We start from the raw sequence: 16554 nt of genomic DNA on the forward strand, positions 1-16554 counted from the left end.
CGTATTTTTACGAACTCTCTTTTAAAATTAAAAAGGAGCAAAGCAATGCCTACGCATTATATATATATATATATATATATATATATATATATATATATTAATTTTTTAAATAAATATATATTAATTAATTTGGTTGATGGATAATTAATTAATTTCATATGAAATATTTGATGTTCATGATATATTATATACATTTGTGTGAATATTAGAGTGCTTATGACATAATTTTGAAGTAAAAATAAAATAAAGATAATAATGTAACTTTCTAAATAAGCAATCTTGTGTATTTATACCAAATGCATGGCCCATGGGCCCCATAAATCTGTAAACTTTAATCGACGCGTACGTGTACGGTGTAGCATTATGCTTTGGATAATTCAACAATTATGGTCAACTATACAAGATAGGAAAAAGACACATGATTTAACTTTTTTGAAAAAAAAAAAAAAAAAACACCCAAGTGATTCTGCGAATGAATTTAAATAAAACACTCAATATAAACGATTCATTAGCTCAATATGCAGTATTAATGGAGGTTGACAAGTGACAACAACAATAAAGTTGATTGAATATGTAGCATTATAATATGGTACCTTATAATTGAACTAATGTGACAGTATTTTTTTTTTTCTTTCTTAATAATTTTTTATTCAATGATTTATGAATACTAACATATCAATTTAGTTGTATGGGAATTGAATATGTAGCATTATTCTGTGGACTGTGGTAATTCATCTTATCTTTTCCTTGTTTTGTCTCCGGTTAGTCACTATTGGCATATTGTTAATAGGTTTTTTTTTTTTTTTTTTTTTGACATATTAACACAAAAAGAGAAAATAGAAGAGAGATTCAAACTAGTAACATTCGCTTCATGGCCACTTGCTGATTGAGCTACCGCTTGAATGCAATTAACATTGAAGTTAAACAAGAAAGTGTAGACAATTCCAAAAGAAAGGCTTCAATTTAAGTGATTGTAGGCATTCAAACATTGTGAAATGCCATTCGCACTATTCTATTAGCGTCCAAAAGTGATTGGAAAGTCCCCATAAAAAAGAAAAATAAATAAAAAGAAAGAAAAAAGTGATTGGCAAGTTGGCACAATTATTTATTAAATAAATGCATAGCTTTCAACTTCGATTCAAAAGACAATCGAGTCCAAGCATAAATATAATCACTTTTTTCATTTTAATTGTAATTAATATGCACTTCGAGGTGGAAAAAAAAATAGTGGACTCATAGTTTGAGGTACATATAAATCCTTACATTTTCTTGTGATAATTGCATAATCTGAAATACAATGGTTATAATTTAATAATTTTTTTTTTTTTTGTCAATTATTAAATAAGCAACAATCTACCACCACCCAATTTATAATATCTCCTCCAAACTAGAAATCTTTTATTAATACCCAATTTAATGACAAAAATACCCTTAATAAAATATAAAAGACAAAGAAATTCCCATGGGAATGTGGTGGAAGTCAGAAGATGGAATTTGGGGGGTAAGTTGGGGAAGATCCACTAAATATATAGTGGCCTCATAAAGTCCACTAAATCTGGTAGCTCTCCTCTCCCCTACCAACTTTCAACTAAAATATCAGAAAATATTGGCACTCCAACAACCACTATCATCAAACGTGCGCTGTAGTGAATGAGAAATGGCCCTTGTTTGGACAAATACCAATTTCCTTCCAATAAAAACTCTCAAAAATAAATAAATAAATAAATAAAAATGTATCACCATTCTGCCCATTACAAAGATGATGAAAAAGCCTGCTCTTGCAGACGAAAAGGGGTAACATAAAATCCACTTTAAGTCGACAAAAAATGTTCTTCAAGAGTTGATCTGTTTGATGTAAGCAGATTGCCTTGCTCTAATATAATTCATTATACTTGCTGCATCACCTTGTAAGGCAACTTCCCCATTCTCCATATAGACAGCACCATCTGCATACTCGAGTTCTTCCAAACGATGGGTCACCCACAATGCTGTAACTTCCTCAGAACTATCCAAAGAATTTCTAACCGCTTTAATTACCCCGAACTGATTTAGAAAAAAGCAGAAAAAAAATTTCAGAAAATGCTGATCTTATCAAGAAACAGAACATCTTATAAGGATTATAAAGAAAAGATTCACAATAATTATTGCTACACAAAAGGAAAACAGCTTTTCAAAATGAATTATTATAGCACGGGTGCATATATGCTGCAAATAAAAAGTAAACTACCATGGGGCACTAATGGGATAGGTATTCATAATGTTAAAAAATTAGTAATTGTTGAATACTTCATGTTGTCAAATCTTCTTTTTATCTCAATGCAGTTCAATATGAGTCATATGACCATAAAGGATTAAAAGTATTACATCTTGTGTCAATCATATAAAATACCTGATCACTTTCGTCTAAAAAAGTTGTGAGCTCATCCAGTAACAATACTTTGCAAGTTTCAGCTAAAGCACCAGCAATTGCAACCCTCTGCTTCTGACCACCACTGAGAGTTTGAACAGACCTCTAAAAATGCAACAAAAGGCCTAAGTGGATGTCAAACTCCTAGCAAATGCTTTCACAAGCCAAATGTTATTGACGCACATAAAATTACCTTCAGATAGTTAGACATACCAACAGCATCCAAAGCTTTAGAAACCCTGGATCTAACCTCGTCATTTGTCAAATTGAACTTTCCAAGACCAAATGCCACATCAGCTTCTACTGTGGGCATCACTACCTGCAACACAGGAGGGATTGCCATCGTAAGCACTTGCTGCTACTTCTTTTTTGCAATTTTCTAGCCACATCAATATGTAAACAGTTTTGGCATTTGGCTTCAAATCAAATCGTCCAAGTATTGAATTTTGATAGACACAGTTTACCTGTTCTAGAAGTCAATAATGGAATACTATGACAGGATGCGTACAATTTCTATTTGAAAGCAAAATGCAGAGATTAAGATCACATTCAGTTACAATATATGGACATAAGTAGGGATAACCTCAAGATAGTATGTTTTTTCCAAACATTTTGGCATCCCTAAGTTAATACGTTTTTTCGTCCAATAACTTGAATTGAATCCCTCACCTTACCCCAATAGTCTTACCCTTACCATACAAAATGCAAAAGGGCTACACAAATCACTTATGAAACACCGAAACCAATATGGATATGGATTTAATATGACTCCAAAACTGCTACTTTGAAGCATCAGTTCTTCCTAGCCCGTCACCACTCAAGTGAATTCATGGGGACATTGAGGTCTCAACACAGCCAGAGCTCACTTGTATCCTGTCCTTTCAAAGTGGATGTATGAGTTCAAGGAAGAAAGCCAGAATTCTTAAGCTCAATAATGTTATGAAAAAAGTGATGGAATTGTTAAGGACTTCCTTTAATTGTTTGGCTTAGCATTGAGAGTAATACCTCAATTGGAGAAAAGTGTAGAGAAGATATAAAGAATATCTTCCATTTTCTTTTCTTTTGCATCATTTGGTTCTCAAATTAGAAAAGTGAATATGAGAGACAGTAGTTTTAAATGAAAGAACCCTCAAAGTTCCATAAATATATTTTTTTGCAATTAAGAAAATGTTAGAATTTTTTTTTTTTTTTTTTTTTTTATGACGAGGGACGAGGAACATGTAACAATCCTAAGTCCCTTTAGAGTATTTTTAGTTGACTCGTAGATTTTTTTTAAAAAAAGGGTTGGCTTAGGTTAACAATGAGAATGGACGAATTAAAAATATATAATAATAATAATAATAATAAGTAAATTAAAATAAAAGAGTTAAATATAATAATAGTAATAATATATATATATATATTGGAGCCTGGCCCTAGGCGCCGACTACCAAAAGAAAAAGAAAAAAAAAAAAAAACCCTAAGCTCCTTGAAAACCTATTTCCTTTGATCTTCTACTCAGCCTATTTAAGGGAGTGAAACAAGCTTGCCGCACACCAAGAGAGAAAGAAAGAAAGAAAAAAATAAAAAATAAAAAAAATAAAGGGATTTTCCTGCCGCTCACTTTTCCCTCGTCACGTTGCTCTCCCTGTGTGTGTTAGGTATGGCCTCACAAATTTGCTTTTCTTCATCTGATATATATATACTCATTAATAGTACAATTGTGAGTCAAATTTCAGCATTTTACCTTGGTTGCCGTGTAGCCTTGTAATGGGAAAGAGATTGTCTTCTTGTTTACACCTCACGTGCAGCTACATATATATATATATATATATATATATATATATATAGTGATTTGAAGGAATTATAGATATATATACATGAATACTTTAAAGTGTGTACATATATATATATATATATATATATGTATAATGAGTTGAAGGATTTCAAATATATATACATCTGATTGTTCAATATATTTATAATGATTCAAGGTATATATATATATATATATATATATATATATATATAGTAGTACTGTATATTATATACACGCATGGTAAAGTGTTATATATATATATATATAGCATGCTAACGGACGTGTATATATATATATATGGTATTCAAGTTGTTCACCTATATATATAGATGGGGTAGTGGGCAGTGTAAATATATATACATATATATATATATATATATATATATAAGTTCTTCCATACTATATATATATATATATATATATATAGTATGGAAGAACTTAAAGTATATATACATAAAGGAGTACTACTAAATAAAATAAATTCTAAAAATTTTACGAGAAAATATACCTAAATACCTAAGTAAGTTCATTCTCAATTTATTAGCAAGCCAACTCATAATAGTAGTAGAATGTTTTGTTGTGACGTGTATGAGGGTAGTAATGTGTCTGTATTTCCTTCAGGAGATTAGTTAGCAGTCAGAGGAAAATTTTACTGCAGTCAAGAGGTAAGTGAATTTATTATCCCTTCCATAAAAATTATCATGTCATGCTATTTATGCAATTTTGTTTTCAATTGCAAATGATTATTTTGTTTATATTATGAAATTTTGCTACATGCATGACAAGTTTGAGAAAAAGAAATATTGTGAAAATAGTGATGTTTATAAAGAGAATTTTGAGACAATGATCATAAACCCTCCTACATGTTGCCCTAGAGAAGTACAAGCAATGAGAAAAGAATGTTATAAAATGAGGGCACATGTAGGGAGGAGTGTATTTTTGGCCCAAGGGAAACAAGAGAAAAGCTCGGTACCGATGCTAAGGATGGAGGCGCAACCACTGAAGGAGGCTTTGCCAGAAGGTGGTTCCATCATAGTTTTATTTTGCCATGCTGAGTGCACCCAGAGTTAATCGGCTGGCCAGGGGACGGGGCTGCGGCCACAGTATCTCATCCCAGGTCGCAAGGACCGCGCAACCCTAGTATATGGGGATAACAGTATACATGGGCCCTAGTATGAGATAAAGACTATCATAAATTTTATTGATGAAAATATATTTTATTTGCTTTCTGTTTTCTTTAAAAATATACTGGGAACATATGTAGTTATGAGTTCCATTTTTCAAAACGGGACAAGGAGTAAAACTGCTCATGGCTGTGGATTTCACTTACTGGGCCCCCTTTGGGCTCATCAGTTTTTATTTCTTGTTTCAGGTGGTGACCAGGCTGCACTAGGAGGCCGGAATGGGGGCGGGCGTATTTAGGATTTCTTATGATTTCATATTAGTCAAGTTAATAAGTGCGTTGGCACAGTTTTCTTTCAGAAATTGATAGATTTATTTTAATAAGGATATCTATCTCGTTGTGAGACATATTTCTGTTAAACGAGAATATTTCAGTTTAGTTATTATTTTTAGACATGATATTCTAGACTTTCATGCATTCATTGTTATACTAGTATTGTTTAGTTGATAAACCTTATGGATCTTTGCGAGTAAGAAAATCATTAACAAACCTAACCCTAACGGGCTGGGGATGTTACAGAACATGTCCAAGGCAGGGCCACTTCGTGTACCCACTCCTGTTGGGTAAACCTTGGACCCATGTGAAACGCCCCCTCCACAAAAAAATGTCAGAATTTTGAAAAGAAAACTTATGTGTAAAAAGTATTTCAGCACAAGGTATGTATATTCTACAAAAGTGACTCATATACCTGCAGTTATTAATTTTTCTCGACTTGCTCACCACGGAAACTTAAATTAAAAAATATATATATATATAGATATATATATAGCCAACTTATCTTCTCTTCTTTTCCATTCCTTTCGCCTTATAGTATTGTCCTCTTCTTTTTCCTTCTTTTTTTTAAACTTCTTTGACCTATTCACATTTTTACTTGAAATTGAGCATATCAAACCAAAAAGAAAAGCATGAAAACAAACCAGTATCTGTATGTCCCAATGAAATTACAATCGATGCTATAAGGATACGTAAAGATTATTATACTGTAAAATTTTTCTTCTCTATACCAACCCTCAAATCCTTGGCCTAATTGTTTGCAATGCACATTTGAGTACAACAAACTACGTACAGATGGCAGGCATATACTCTTGCTATAGCATTTTGACCGCTCTCAGCACAATCAGTTATGGTTTATCTTCTTGACAGATCCTTAGCAATGTTTGATTATTCACTTCAACTTAATACGTATTGAGTCCCAAAATCCTTTTGAACTTGTATCAAACAGAGATATCAACAAAGTAGCTTTGTGAGCATCATTTTCTTTGCTTATCTGTTGGTATAGAAAAAGGGTAAATATTCTTCATTGTGTACATATCAAGACCTATAAGAAGAGCCTCATTCTAAAATACAAAAACAAAGACATTTCTAATATTCTTTCTTTTGAATTCTTTAGAAGAACACTAACGCTAGAATTACCCAGTCATATCACCTCTGACAACTGGAAAAGTCCTAGGCAGCCAATTGAAGAAAGAAACTCATCCCTCAACTTCTTTTATCAGCCATTCAACCTTTCAGTAAGTAGTCACCATATGAACAGAATAAGGACAGTCAACAACAAAAATAGCAGTTACCAACAACAGCTACCTCCAACCCCAAGTAGGGAACGGTCAATAATTCAAAACCCGAAATTCTTTCTTCCCTTCACTTTCTTATATAACATTGTTTGATGAATGTTACACTCTTATCTTACTCTGCTTGATTGCACTTAGAAAACTTGGAGAACTTTAGAGCTAGGCTTTGAGGCGAGGAAAATGATGAGGGAAAAATTTTATTGTCAAGGGAAGTACATATATCAAATAACACTGGGCCATTTCACCCACGGAGGGGAAAAGTAGGAAAAGCAACCATCCTAAAGCAGCACAAAGAGGAAAAAAAAAAGTTTCCGTAGTTCTCAGTAATGAAGGGGAAAAAGAATTAAATGCATTGATTTGCAAAGAGTTTGATGGGAGTTCTATTACGTGTTATACATGAAGTTCATTCCGGTTCTTAGAAATATGCAAGCTGGTAGGTGACAGCCATTAGCCAAGTACCCTTTTCTCTATGAATAACACGGATGAGGCAGCAAACCATGAAGTTTGACATGACAAACCATAAGACTTACAACCATGCGTGAAAAAGTTCAATCCTTAACGCAAAACATAAGCAATACAAAAATTAGAAAAGAATAAGGAACACACCTGATGGTCTGGATTTTGGAAAACGAAACTCTTGGGTCCCTTGACGTACATGGTTCCGCCTGTCGGACTCAAAAGACCAGCCAGAATCTGCATTACTCTTGATATTGTAGACCCATAAGTACAAGAATCTGGGTTTTGTTCATTAACTCAAATTGCAAGCAATAGAAACCAAAAAACACCTCACCCAATTTAACAAATTCAAATGCATGAAAAGCCCAATACTATTTACAAAAAGGAAAAGAAATGGGACGGTAAAACTTGGTATACCTTCAAGAGGGTAGATTTTCCGCAACCGTTGGGACCAAGAAGCATCCAGAACTGTCCCGAAGGAATCCGAAGCGAGCAGTCCTGGAGAATCGGCACCACTTTCCCCTGCCTCGTCGTGATCGAGAAATTCAGATTCCGACCCTCGATGGCAATATTCTCAGTAGCATTAGTCCTGTAGATACAGAAAGCAAGATATCCGTAAGAGAACCACAACGAGAAGAGGCAAATGCAACCGCAAAATCGAAAGCACACTCGGTGTTCGAAGAATTGCCCAGCTGAAAAGTAAGGCACACAGAGCTAGAGAAAGATAGAGATTGAGACCTGGAGGTAGCGGTAGAGTGAGGAGGAGGAAAAAGAGGAGATGGGGCACGGAAGAGAGTAGAGAGATTCATGCTAGCATTTGTACGAACTATGACACTGATTTCTTTAGCTTTCATTCCAAGTTAGCTTTAACCGCCATACCGTCATGAAAATATCTGGGTGGTCTCACCGCGTATGGGATGCTGGGTTGCACAAGGTAAGGCTGGCAATTTAACCCGTGACACACGAACTCGACATGAACGCGATACATAAAATTCGGGTTAGGGTTGGGCTTAAACTGGTTTAAGTTGTAAACGGATTTACGACACGTTTGACCTGTATTTTTTTTTTTTAATTTTTTTGTTTATTAAACTTTACCCGTTGATTGTTTGTAACTTTGTAAGCTTTGCCCTTTGATGGTTTGATTATTGTTTTTGAGGATTTTGTTTAGGAAGTAAAGGAAAGACTGATTAAAAAAAAAAAAAAAACATTTTGGTAGGGTTACAAAAGGTTAAAAACTATAATGAGTTTACATTCGTATCACGTCGTGTCGGTCTATAAACGGGTAACACAACACGATTACAACCCATTTATATAAACGGGTTCGTGTCATGTTACCCGTTTATAAACTATGTCGTATTCGGGTTGGGAGTTTGACACATTTAATTAAACATGTCATGTTCGGATTGGGCTTAAATATGCCGAGTCGTAATTGGGTTAAACACAAACTCGACACAGGAACACGTTTTGCCAGCCCTATTTGAGGGTGAAGGGTGAGGCAAGTATACTGTAGTGAATAAAAGACGATGTTTTTATATTGCTTTGGAAAAAAAAAAAGAAAAAAAAAAAAAAAAAACTGATTTAGATTGGATAGGGAAAAAAATTAATTATTTCTTAGATCTGATTTTTCAATTTAGTTAATTTTGTATTTGAATATATAAAAGTTTTAAATTTAAGACCTCCTCAGACTATTTTTTTTCTTAAATAAATAACAAAATTATTTCAAATGATAATTTATTTCATTCTTCTAAAATAAAAAGATTGGGTAGCTCTAATTTTCTTTTCATTTTAAGTTTTATGTTTTTAGATAGGGGAATTGTAGTCTTTTTAGGTAATTTTTATTATTTATTTAAAGAAAAAATGATTAAGGGTCTTTTTTTTTTTCCCCAAATTAAAAATTAAGTCTAAAACGAAAGACTTAAAAAAAAAAAAAAAAAAAAAAAAAAAAAAAAAAAAAAAGACATTAAAATTAAAATATTTCCCTTTTTAGAGGTGTGATGCCCCCAAATCAGAATATATATGCGGCAGAAATGTAATATTAAATTATTAATATGAGCCTATCACTATTTACTCTTGTATCCTTTTTTTTTTTTTGTACCCTTCTTTTTTCTTTTACTTGATTAGCACTAACCCTGTAAACGAACCGAGCTGAGCTGAGTTTTAGGGTTTTTGGACTAGCTTGTTTTACGGGACCTATAAACGAGCCGAGTTCGAGTTCGAGCCGAGCTAAAAAGCCCTTGTCCATTCTCGGCTCGTTGGGTTAATAAGTAAGTATCGAGCTCAAGGTTGATAGGAACCTAAAATCGAGTCAATCCCAACACTCGAGCTCGATGGATTGAGAAATTTTGTTTGAATGTTTTTGCCGAGCTCTAGCCCAAGACAAAAACTTATATGTATTGATAAGAAGCCCAAATCAAATGGCTCGACTCAATTAAGGCTCATTTAGGGGTTAAAAATATTGACAAACTGTAAAACACACAAAATTTGATTATAAACATCTGAAATCTGAAATAGATAAATTTTTGAATTCTGCTAGTTGCAACTTACAAGCAAATTGGAAAGAAAAAAGATAGTTAACCAATACAAATGAAATAAATGAAACACAAATGAAACAATTACAACTCAAAGAAATACAAATGAAACAATTACAACTCAAAGAATACAAATGAAACAATTGCAATTTACAACTCAAAGAAATACAAATTAAAACAAATGCAAATCATAGAAATACAAATCAAAGAGCTGCCACCTCACTGCAACTTTGGAAAATGGCAAAGATCCCAACCAAATCCAGACCAGGCTAACAAGTGACAATAGAAATACATAATTAAATGTCTAGCTTAGTAATTCAGCTTCAGGATGGGAAAATATGAAGTTTCATTTTTTGCACACTGGGCACTGCACACACAAAGCTAAAATATATAAAGACAAATCCAGTATTTCTTGCATAAAAGAATGAATGTATTTCATTTAAGAAAATAAAAACCTTCATCCCAGCCTCTTAGGCATAAAGACCCAATCAACAGCAATTCTTTTGAGTGGAACTCTGCCAAGGTCTCCACATCTAGACCCAATTAACATCAATTCCTTTGAAAGGAACTCTGCCAAGGTCTCCACTGCAATGGAAAGGAGTTTTTTTTTTAAAAAAAAAAATAATAAATCATTAATAGCACACAAAAATAAAGACTTACATTAGTTATATAGTTATATACTTATATTGCTTGAAAATGTGAGAAAAAGAAAAATAAAGACTTATCTTAGCATTTCTCAGAGAATGCTGAGTAGTGGGGACATTGAGGACTGAGGACTGAGGAGTGGTAGCCACAGAATCACAGCTTCAGCTTGCATCAATAGTTGCCTGTTGCCACTGCCGCCAGTAGAAGAATCAAGTAAATGTTAAGAAATGTTACACATCATATAAATACAAATCAAAGAGATCAAAACCACATAAACTATCAAAGATGCAAAATACAACTCATTTGCAAATTACAACATTGTCAATGACTCAATAATTAGTATTGTCACTTGATATTTGCCATCAATCATCATAAAACACTTGGGTTGCCACTTGCCATAAATACCCTGCATTCATTTGAAAAAAATTGTTAGATGTTTGTAAATTGTACACCTTACATTCAGACTTCAATCAAAAAACAACATTGGCATATAGGAATTATTCTAACATGTGCACTACACAGGCCATTATGCCAATTTGCCAAAGGAATTGGCACAAAAGGGAAATGGCTATTTAGTCAAGACTCAAAAAGCATTACCTTTACGCATTAGAGATTATTCCAAAATCATATCAGTAAACTTGAGCCAAATTAGAGAGCTAAATCAGAAAATATTAAATTTGGGCAGACTAAAACAGAAATAACAAATCTAAGTATAATGAATATAACTTGAGTCAAATCAGAAATATTAAATATGGGCAACATGGCAAACAAAAACAGATTCTAAAAAATCAGCCTATAATGAATATAACTTGAACCAAATCAGATAGCTAAATTATCACTAGCAGCCAAATGATTATAATTTATAGCATAATTACAACATATTTGAAATGAAATGTTGTTAGCTAGATACTAAGACAAATAGACAATAATCATAACATACTCATAGCATAATAATTAGAAATAGGATTCATGCCATAATCACTACGGCATGTGCAAAAATACCATACGGTCCATACTAAATTACTAAGGTTCTTTCTTCTTCAATGGGTATGCCCTACATGCCTGCATACTCAAATACAAAAAAAACAAAATTTGATGTTAATTAGATAGTATACTCCCTTGCATTTATGTTGTCAAAGTTAATTGACCTTAACAAACATGTCAAGGGTGGTTAAATAAACAAATGAACACATAATAAGTTAAAGTAGGGAACAAAGCAAATTACATATTGCATGAATTCCATCTCCATGTGTTAGTTACTAGCTTAAACATCTTGTCCAGATTTGGACTGTTTAAGTATATATATGTAACATGGTCTACATGAACAATGGTACTTTCTCAAAAAAATAAGTACATAAACTTATAAACATAAGTACATAACAGATTGTCTTGGATGTTCAAAACACACCACATAATCAAAAGCAAAATACTTATGTAGTCCCTACTTCATTTAGCTTGGAAGTCCCTGAATCATGGTATTGTTGGCAAGTCAATTTCAACCAATTTCTACATAAACAAACACAAGCAAAGTTAATAAATTGAGTTTATACCTAAAAAAAAGTAAATGAAAATAATAAATGTGTCACTTACAACCGCAGCAGAGTTTTTCTTCATTCCATGAAGTGATCTTACCCAATCCGACCTACATAAGAGCATTTGAACTGTTTCGGTTGACAGTAAGGCTATATGTGGTTCAATCACCCTACCACTAGCATTAAAGGCAGATTCTGAAGTAACACATGACATAGGAACAACTTGAATATCCTGCGACATCTTAGACAAGATGCGGTACTTCAAACTATTAGCTTTCCACCATGCCAAAGCCTCAAACTCTGGGTCAATATCATTTCCATTACCATCCTTCTCCAACATGAAGACATCATCTTCAAGATAGATGTCCTAATCAGTTTTCAGATGCCTAATTATTTCAATACTTCTAACATGCTCCAAAAACCTTGATGTATCGGTTGCTACTTTGGGACCAACATCCCTACTAGAAACATTTGAGGAAGTAGAAGCAGCAGCATCTTCATTAGCTTGCCACATAATAGTCATATTATGAGCAGCCAAATAAAATTCATAATATTCACCGAAAGCAGCCAACACACTTTTGATGTGCTTTTTAGCTTCATCCTCTTGATAAATTAGAGGAAAACAGAAATTAATGAACTTCATTTTGAATCTTGGGTCTAAGACAGCAGCCAAGGACATTAAATGATTGCAATCCCCCCAGTACTTGTAAAATTTTTCCTCCATTCTGCTTTCATTTCTCTAATGTATCCATTCTGATCCATGGACTTTATGGTTAGAATTTCTTTAATTCTCCATACCTCTGGTAAAAAAAAAAAAAATTGAAGTAGGGTAATCAAATCCAGATACATTGTTGGTCACCTCATTGAAGATTGCCAAAAGTTGATTAACATTCCCAACCTTCTCACACTCTTCTACACTTACAACCCACTGCAATGCTTGGTCAATATTAGAGTACCTAGAGAATACTTCTTTGAACCCGATGGCAATAGTTAACATCATGTAGGTGTTGTTCTATCTAGTAGGGACATCTAAAATCATTTTTTTGAAGGTAATTGCAACCTTTTAGCTATTTCACTAAACTGTTTCAACCGGATCTCAGAAGCCACAATGTACTTGACACCTTGATGCACAAAATCAACTATATCCCCAATTTTAGCAATTTCGGCTTGCACCAACAAGTTAGTAATATGTGCACAGCACCGCACATGAAATAAACGTCTCCCATAACCACTAGGAAAGACATCTCTCAATTCAAATTCATCTCTCAAAATCCTTATGGCAGCAGTATTTGATGAAGCATTATCAAGTGTGATTGAAAACACCTTATTCACAATACCCCAATCTTCAAAACAACTCCTTAATCAAAGTCAATAAAGTGGCAAGTGACCACCATATACGACACCCTCTGCGCAGAGGTCCACATATCTGTAGTTATGTTTACCTTATCAAGCCCACAAAGCAATGCTTTCAACTTCCTCTTCTCAATATTGTATGTGCTAATGCAATCATTCTTAATAGTTGAATGACTATTCTTTTTCCAATGGAGAGTGCATGCCTTCATGAACTTGTTAAAAATTATTGTAATATATGTGTTACAAATAATTGTTTTTTCTATTCTTTATTCGTTAGCCCTTTTATTCTTTATTAATATCCAACTAGTGGTTTCTTAGAAATTATTATTGTGACCGTTTGGTCATTAAAGACCATTTAGTTTCTCTATACGTTTTTTATCATGAGTGGTTAAACATATTGATTTTCTTTACCGTTTATGCCCTTGGTCATTAACATATATTTATGGCCTTTTGATAACAAATCTTTCAATTTTGATTGTTAGAGTTTAATAAGTTTTATGGACTTTGACCATTTGCTCATTAATAAGTGTTTTACAGTTTTCAGTTTTTGTTCATTATTTTGTTATGACATTTTGGAGAACCACCAGCCCACAAGTTTTCTATGTATATATGTCACCAAAAAAGAGCATTAGTATGTGATCACTTCTTTGGCTCGAAAGGCCTTGATATTTTTACCACATTTTGTTTTTGTGTAGTTGGGTTATTTTTCATTCTCCACTAGCAACTAGTTTTAGTGTTGCATTACATCATCTACTTTGAGGAAAAATGGTTGTTCTATTACTCTTCGTTATTAGGAAGTGCGTCTTTAACGAAGGTAGACGCTATAGTCTAATCCTGGGAGGTAGCGTGTCAAAGGATCCGTCGCACCGAGTTATACACTCCGGGAGGCACGAATCAACCTTTAAGGACAACACTCTTGTGTGATCCTATAGCATATTGTAAGATCTTTCTATACTCTACTTTCCATCTTTTGTATTTTATTTATTTTATTGTTAATATTCATATTGTAATTATTTTATATAAATGAGAATTTTTGCACCATCCAAAATTATTTTCAACAATCTTAAAGGTTGATTTTGTGATGGTTGCACAAATATTTTGATTAGATCATAACAATAGTATTTAAACTTATGAGAAGTCAAATACTACAAGAGTTTGCGGTATGCAATTCGCATATAAGAAAGATGAAATCAATTCTTGAGTGGAAAGATTTTATTATGAAAAAATCTGATAATTGATTTGTTTATCAGAAAAAGAGTTAAATGTCATGTGTAGGCATTGTAAGTGAAAATATTTTGACTAGAAGAGTTTTTGATTATTTGACCCAAAATTTTGTTAATTTAATTTGTTTCTCGAATACTATTTTATTGATTGGGTCATGAATCTTGCAATAAAAATTATTAAGCCATTATGGATTTTTAGAACTTAACAATTTTTGTTGTGATATATGCTGAGTTTGTTGGAGAACATTTACGTCGACTAATAATAACAAAGTGAGTGGTTACTCATGTTATGATGGAGAAAAATACATAGGCATTGTTAATTGTGTGCAGAGAATACAACTTTACTAAAGATTCTTGCAGGTAAGCACATAATAGAAGAAAGAGATGTGGTGTGCATATTGAGTCAATCGATTCTCACAACACCTAGTTGGTGTGTGGTAGCGACAGTCTATTTTGAAAAATCTTGGAGTAAAGCTGTTGGCTTCGCTGTGAGTTTTAAACGCTGATTTGTAGGTCTTATTTTTTTTAAGACATAGTATACCATTTCATTTATTAAAATGAAAAAAATTCAAGTTATGAAGGTGCTCCTTAATTGAATTAAAGCTAGTGCAAAATTTTATAATTACATGAATTTTGTATATGATAAGCGGTGGCTTCTATTGATTCATCTATTTTAAAGAAGAAATAGTATCTAGCATTTATGTTAGCAATGACATGCTAGAATAGCATAAATACTTTAAAAGTATTTGGTAATTCTTCATATATATCATTTACCTTCCAAATTTCTTTAACATGATAATTCAGAATAAAATATATGTGATTATTGATGTTCTTATATATTGAGGCTCATTTGATATCTCATAAATTTATCATATCATTAGATTGATGCCAATGCCATATTTTTGACAATGAGCCAATAATAGTTTATTACTATTTGGTTGAGCTTGATACTTTACATATTTATTGGGGCTTTAGTTAAAAAGATTTTATTTTAATATCTTGATAGAACTTGTGATATGCAACTCCTATATATAAGAACCATGCATGTTAAAAAATCACAAGTCGTGATTAGTATTTGTTTTTTAACAAATCAATGCTTCAGAAAACTGTCAATTGGGAGAAAAGAAAGAAGAGGAAATGACATATCACACTTAGAGAAATATGAGTTCATAGAAGTCATTTCTTAAAGTGTTTGTGTGCTATTAGTGAAAATTTCTTTTATTGTGACTATTTGGTTTATTCCATTAATATTTGGCATGATAGATTTATACATGTAAATCTTGGCCAAATCAAGGGATTGAGGAGAAATTAGAACATTTGAATAAATGATGAATGCTATGATTGTCAATTTTGGGCTATCCACCAAAGTGTGGGGATAAACCATTATTTTGTTTATCATATTCATAAGCATTGTTTGTAATACCTTGAAGTATGGGGGTATTTGGCAAATGTTATGTTACGTGGGCCTAAAATGAGGAAACTTGGTTTTAAAAACTATGATTGTGATTTTATTGGTTTTGCATGTAATAGTTCATGCTATAGATTCCTTATTATCAAAAGTGATTTTTAGATTACAATACTATTATTGAATCTAAAAATACTATTTTTCTTAAGCGTGTTTTTCCTTTGAAAAATAAGGAAAAATTATTTCATGAATTTTCCGTTGCTTCTAATAAAATTGTTGATGATATGTAAGAATTGAGAAGAAGCAAGTGAGCTAGAACGGAAGTAATCTCGGTAATGATTTTATTGCTTATATTATTAATGATGATCCAATATGTTATGGTGAAACAATTAAATCTAGTTGATGCATTTTATTTTTGTTAGAAGCTATAAATAATGAATTGGAATAAATTATGTC

General features: G+C 32.6%; 1 protein-coding gene across 2 annotated transcripts; it reads right to left on the minus strand.

Moving 5' to 3' along the window:
• Positions 1-1647: 1647 nt before the first annotated feature.
• ABCI10 (ABC transporter family protein) lies at positions 1648-8348 on the minus strand. Of its 2 annotated transcripts, XM_088511831.1 has the most exons (7): positions 8151-8348; positions 7830-8001; positions 7563-7659; positions 2832-2876; positions 2601-2728; positions 2390-2512; positions 1648-2043 (listed from the first exon to the last, which is right to left on the minus strand). In XM_088511831.1, exons 1-7 carry the CDS (start codon positions 8264-8266, stop codon positions 1834-1836), a joined length of 891 nt encoding a protein of 296 aa, XP_088367957.1. In that variant the 5' UTR covers positions 8267-8348; the 3' UTR covers positions 1648-1833. The 2 variants fall into 2 exon arrangements, with proteins under 2 accessions (XP_088367957.1, XP_088367956.1); XM_088511830.1 differs by lacking the exon at positions 2832-2876 and having other exon boundaries at positions 2601-2726; positions 7563-7649; positions 8151-8341.
• Positions 8349-16554: the final 8206 nt, after the last annotated feature.

This window comes from Corylus avellana, chromosome 11 (genome assembly GCF_965113065.1).
Source record: "Corylus avellana chromosome 11, dhCorAvel1.hap1.2, whole genome shotgun sequence".
NCBI lineage: Eukaryota > Viridiplantae > Streptophyta > Magnoliopsida > Fagales > Betulaceae > Corylus > Corylus avellana.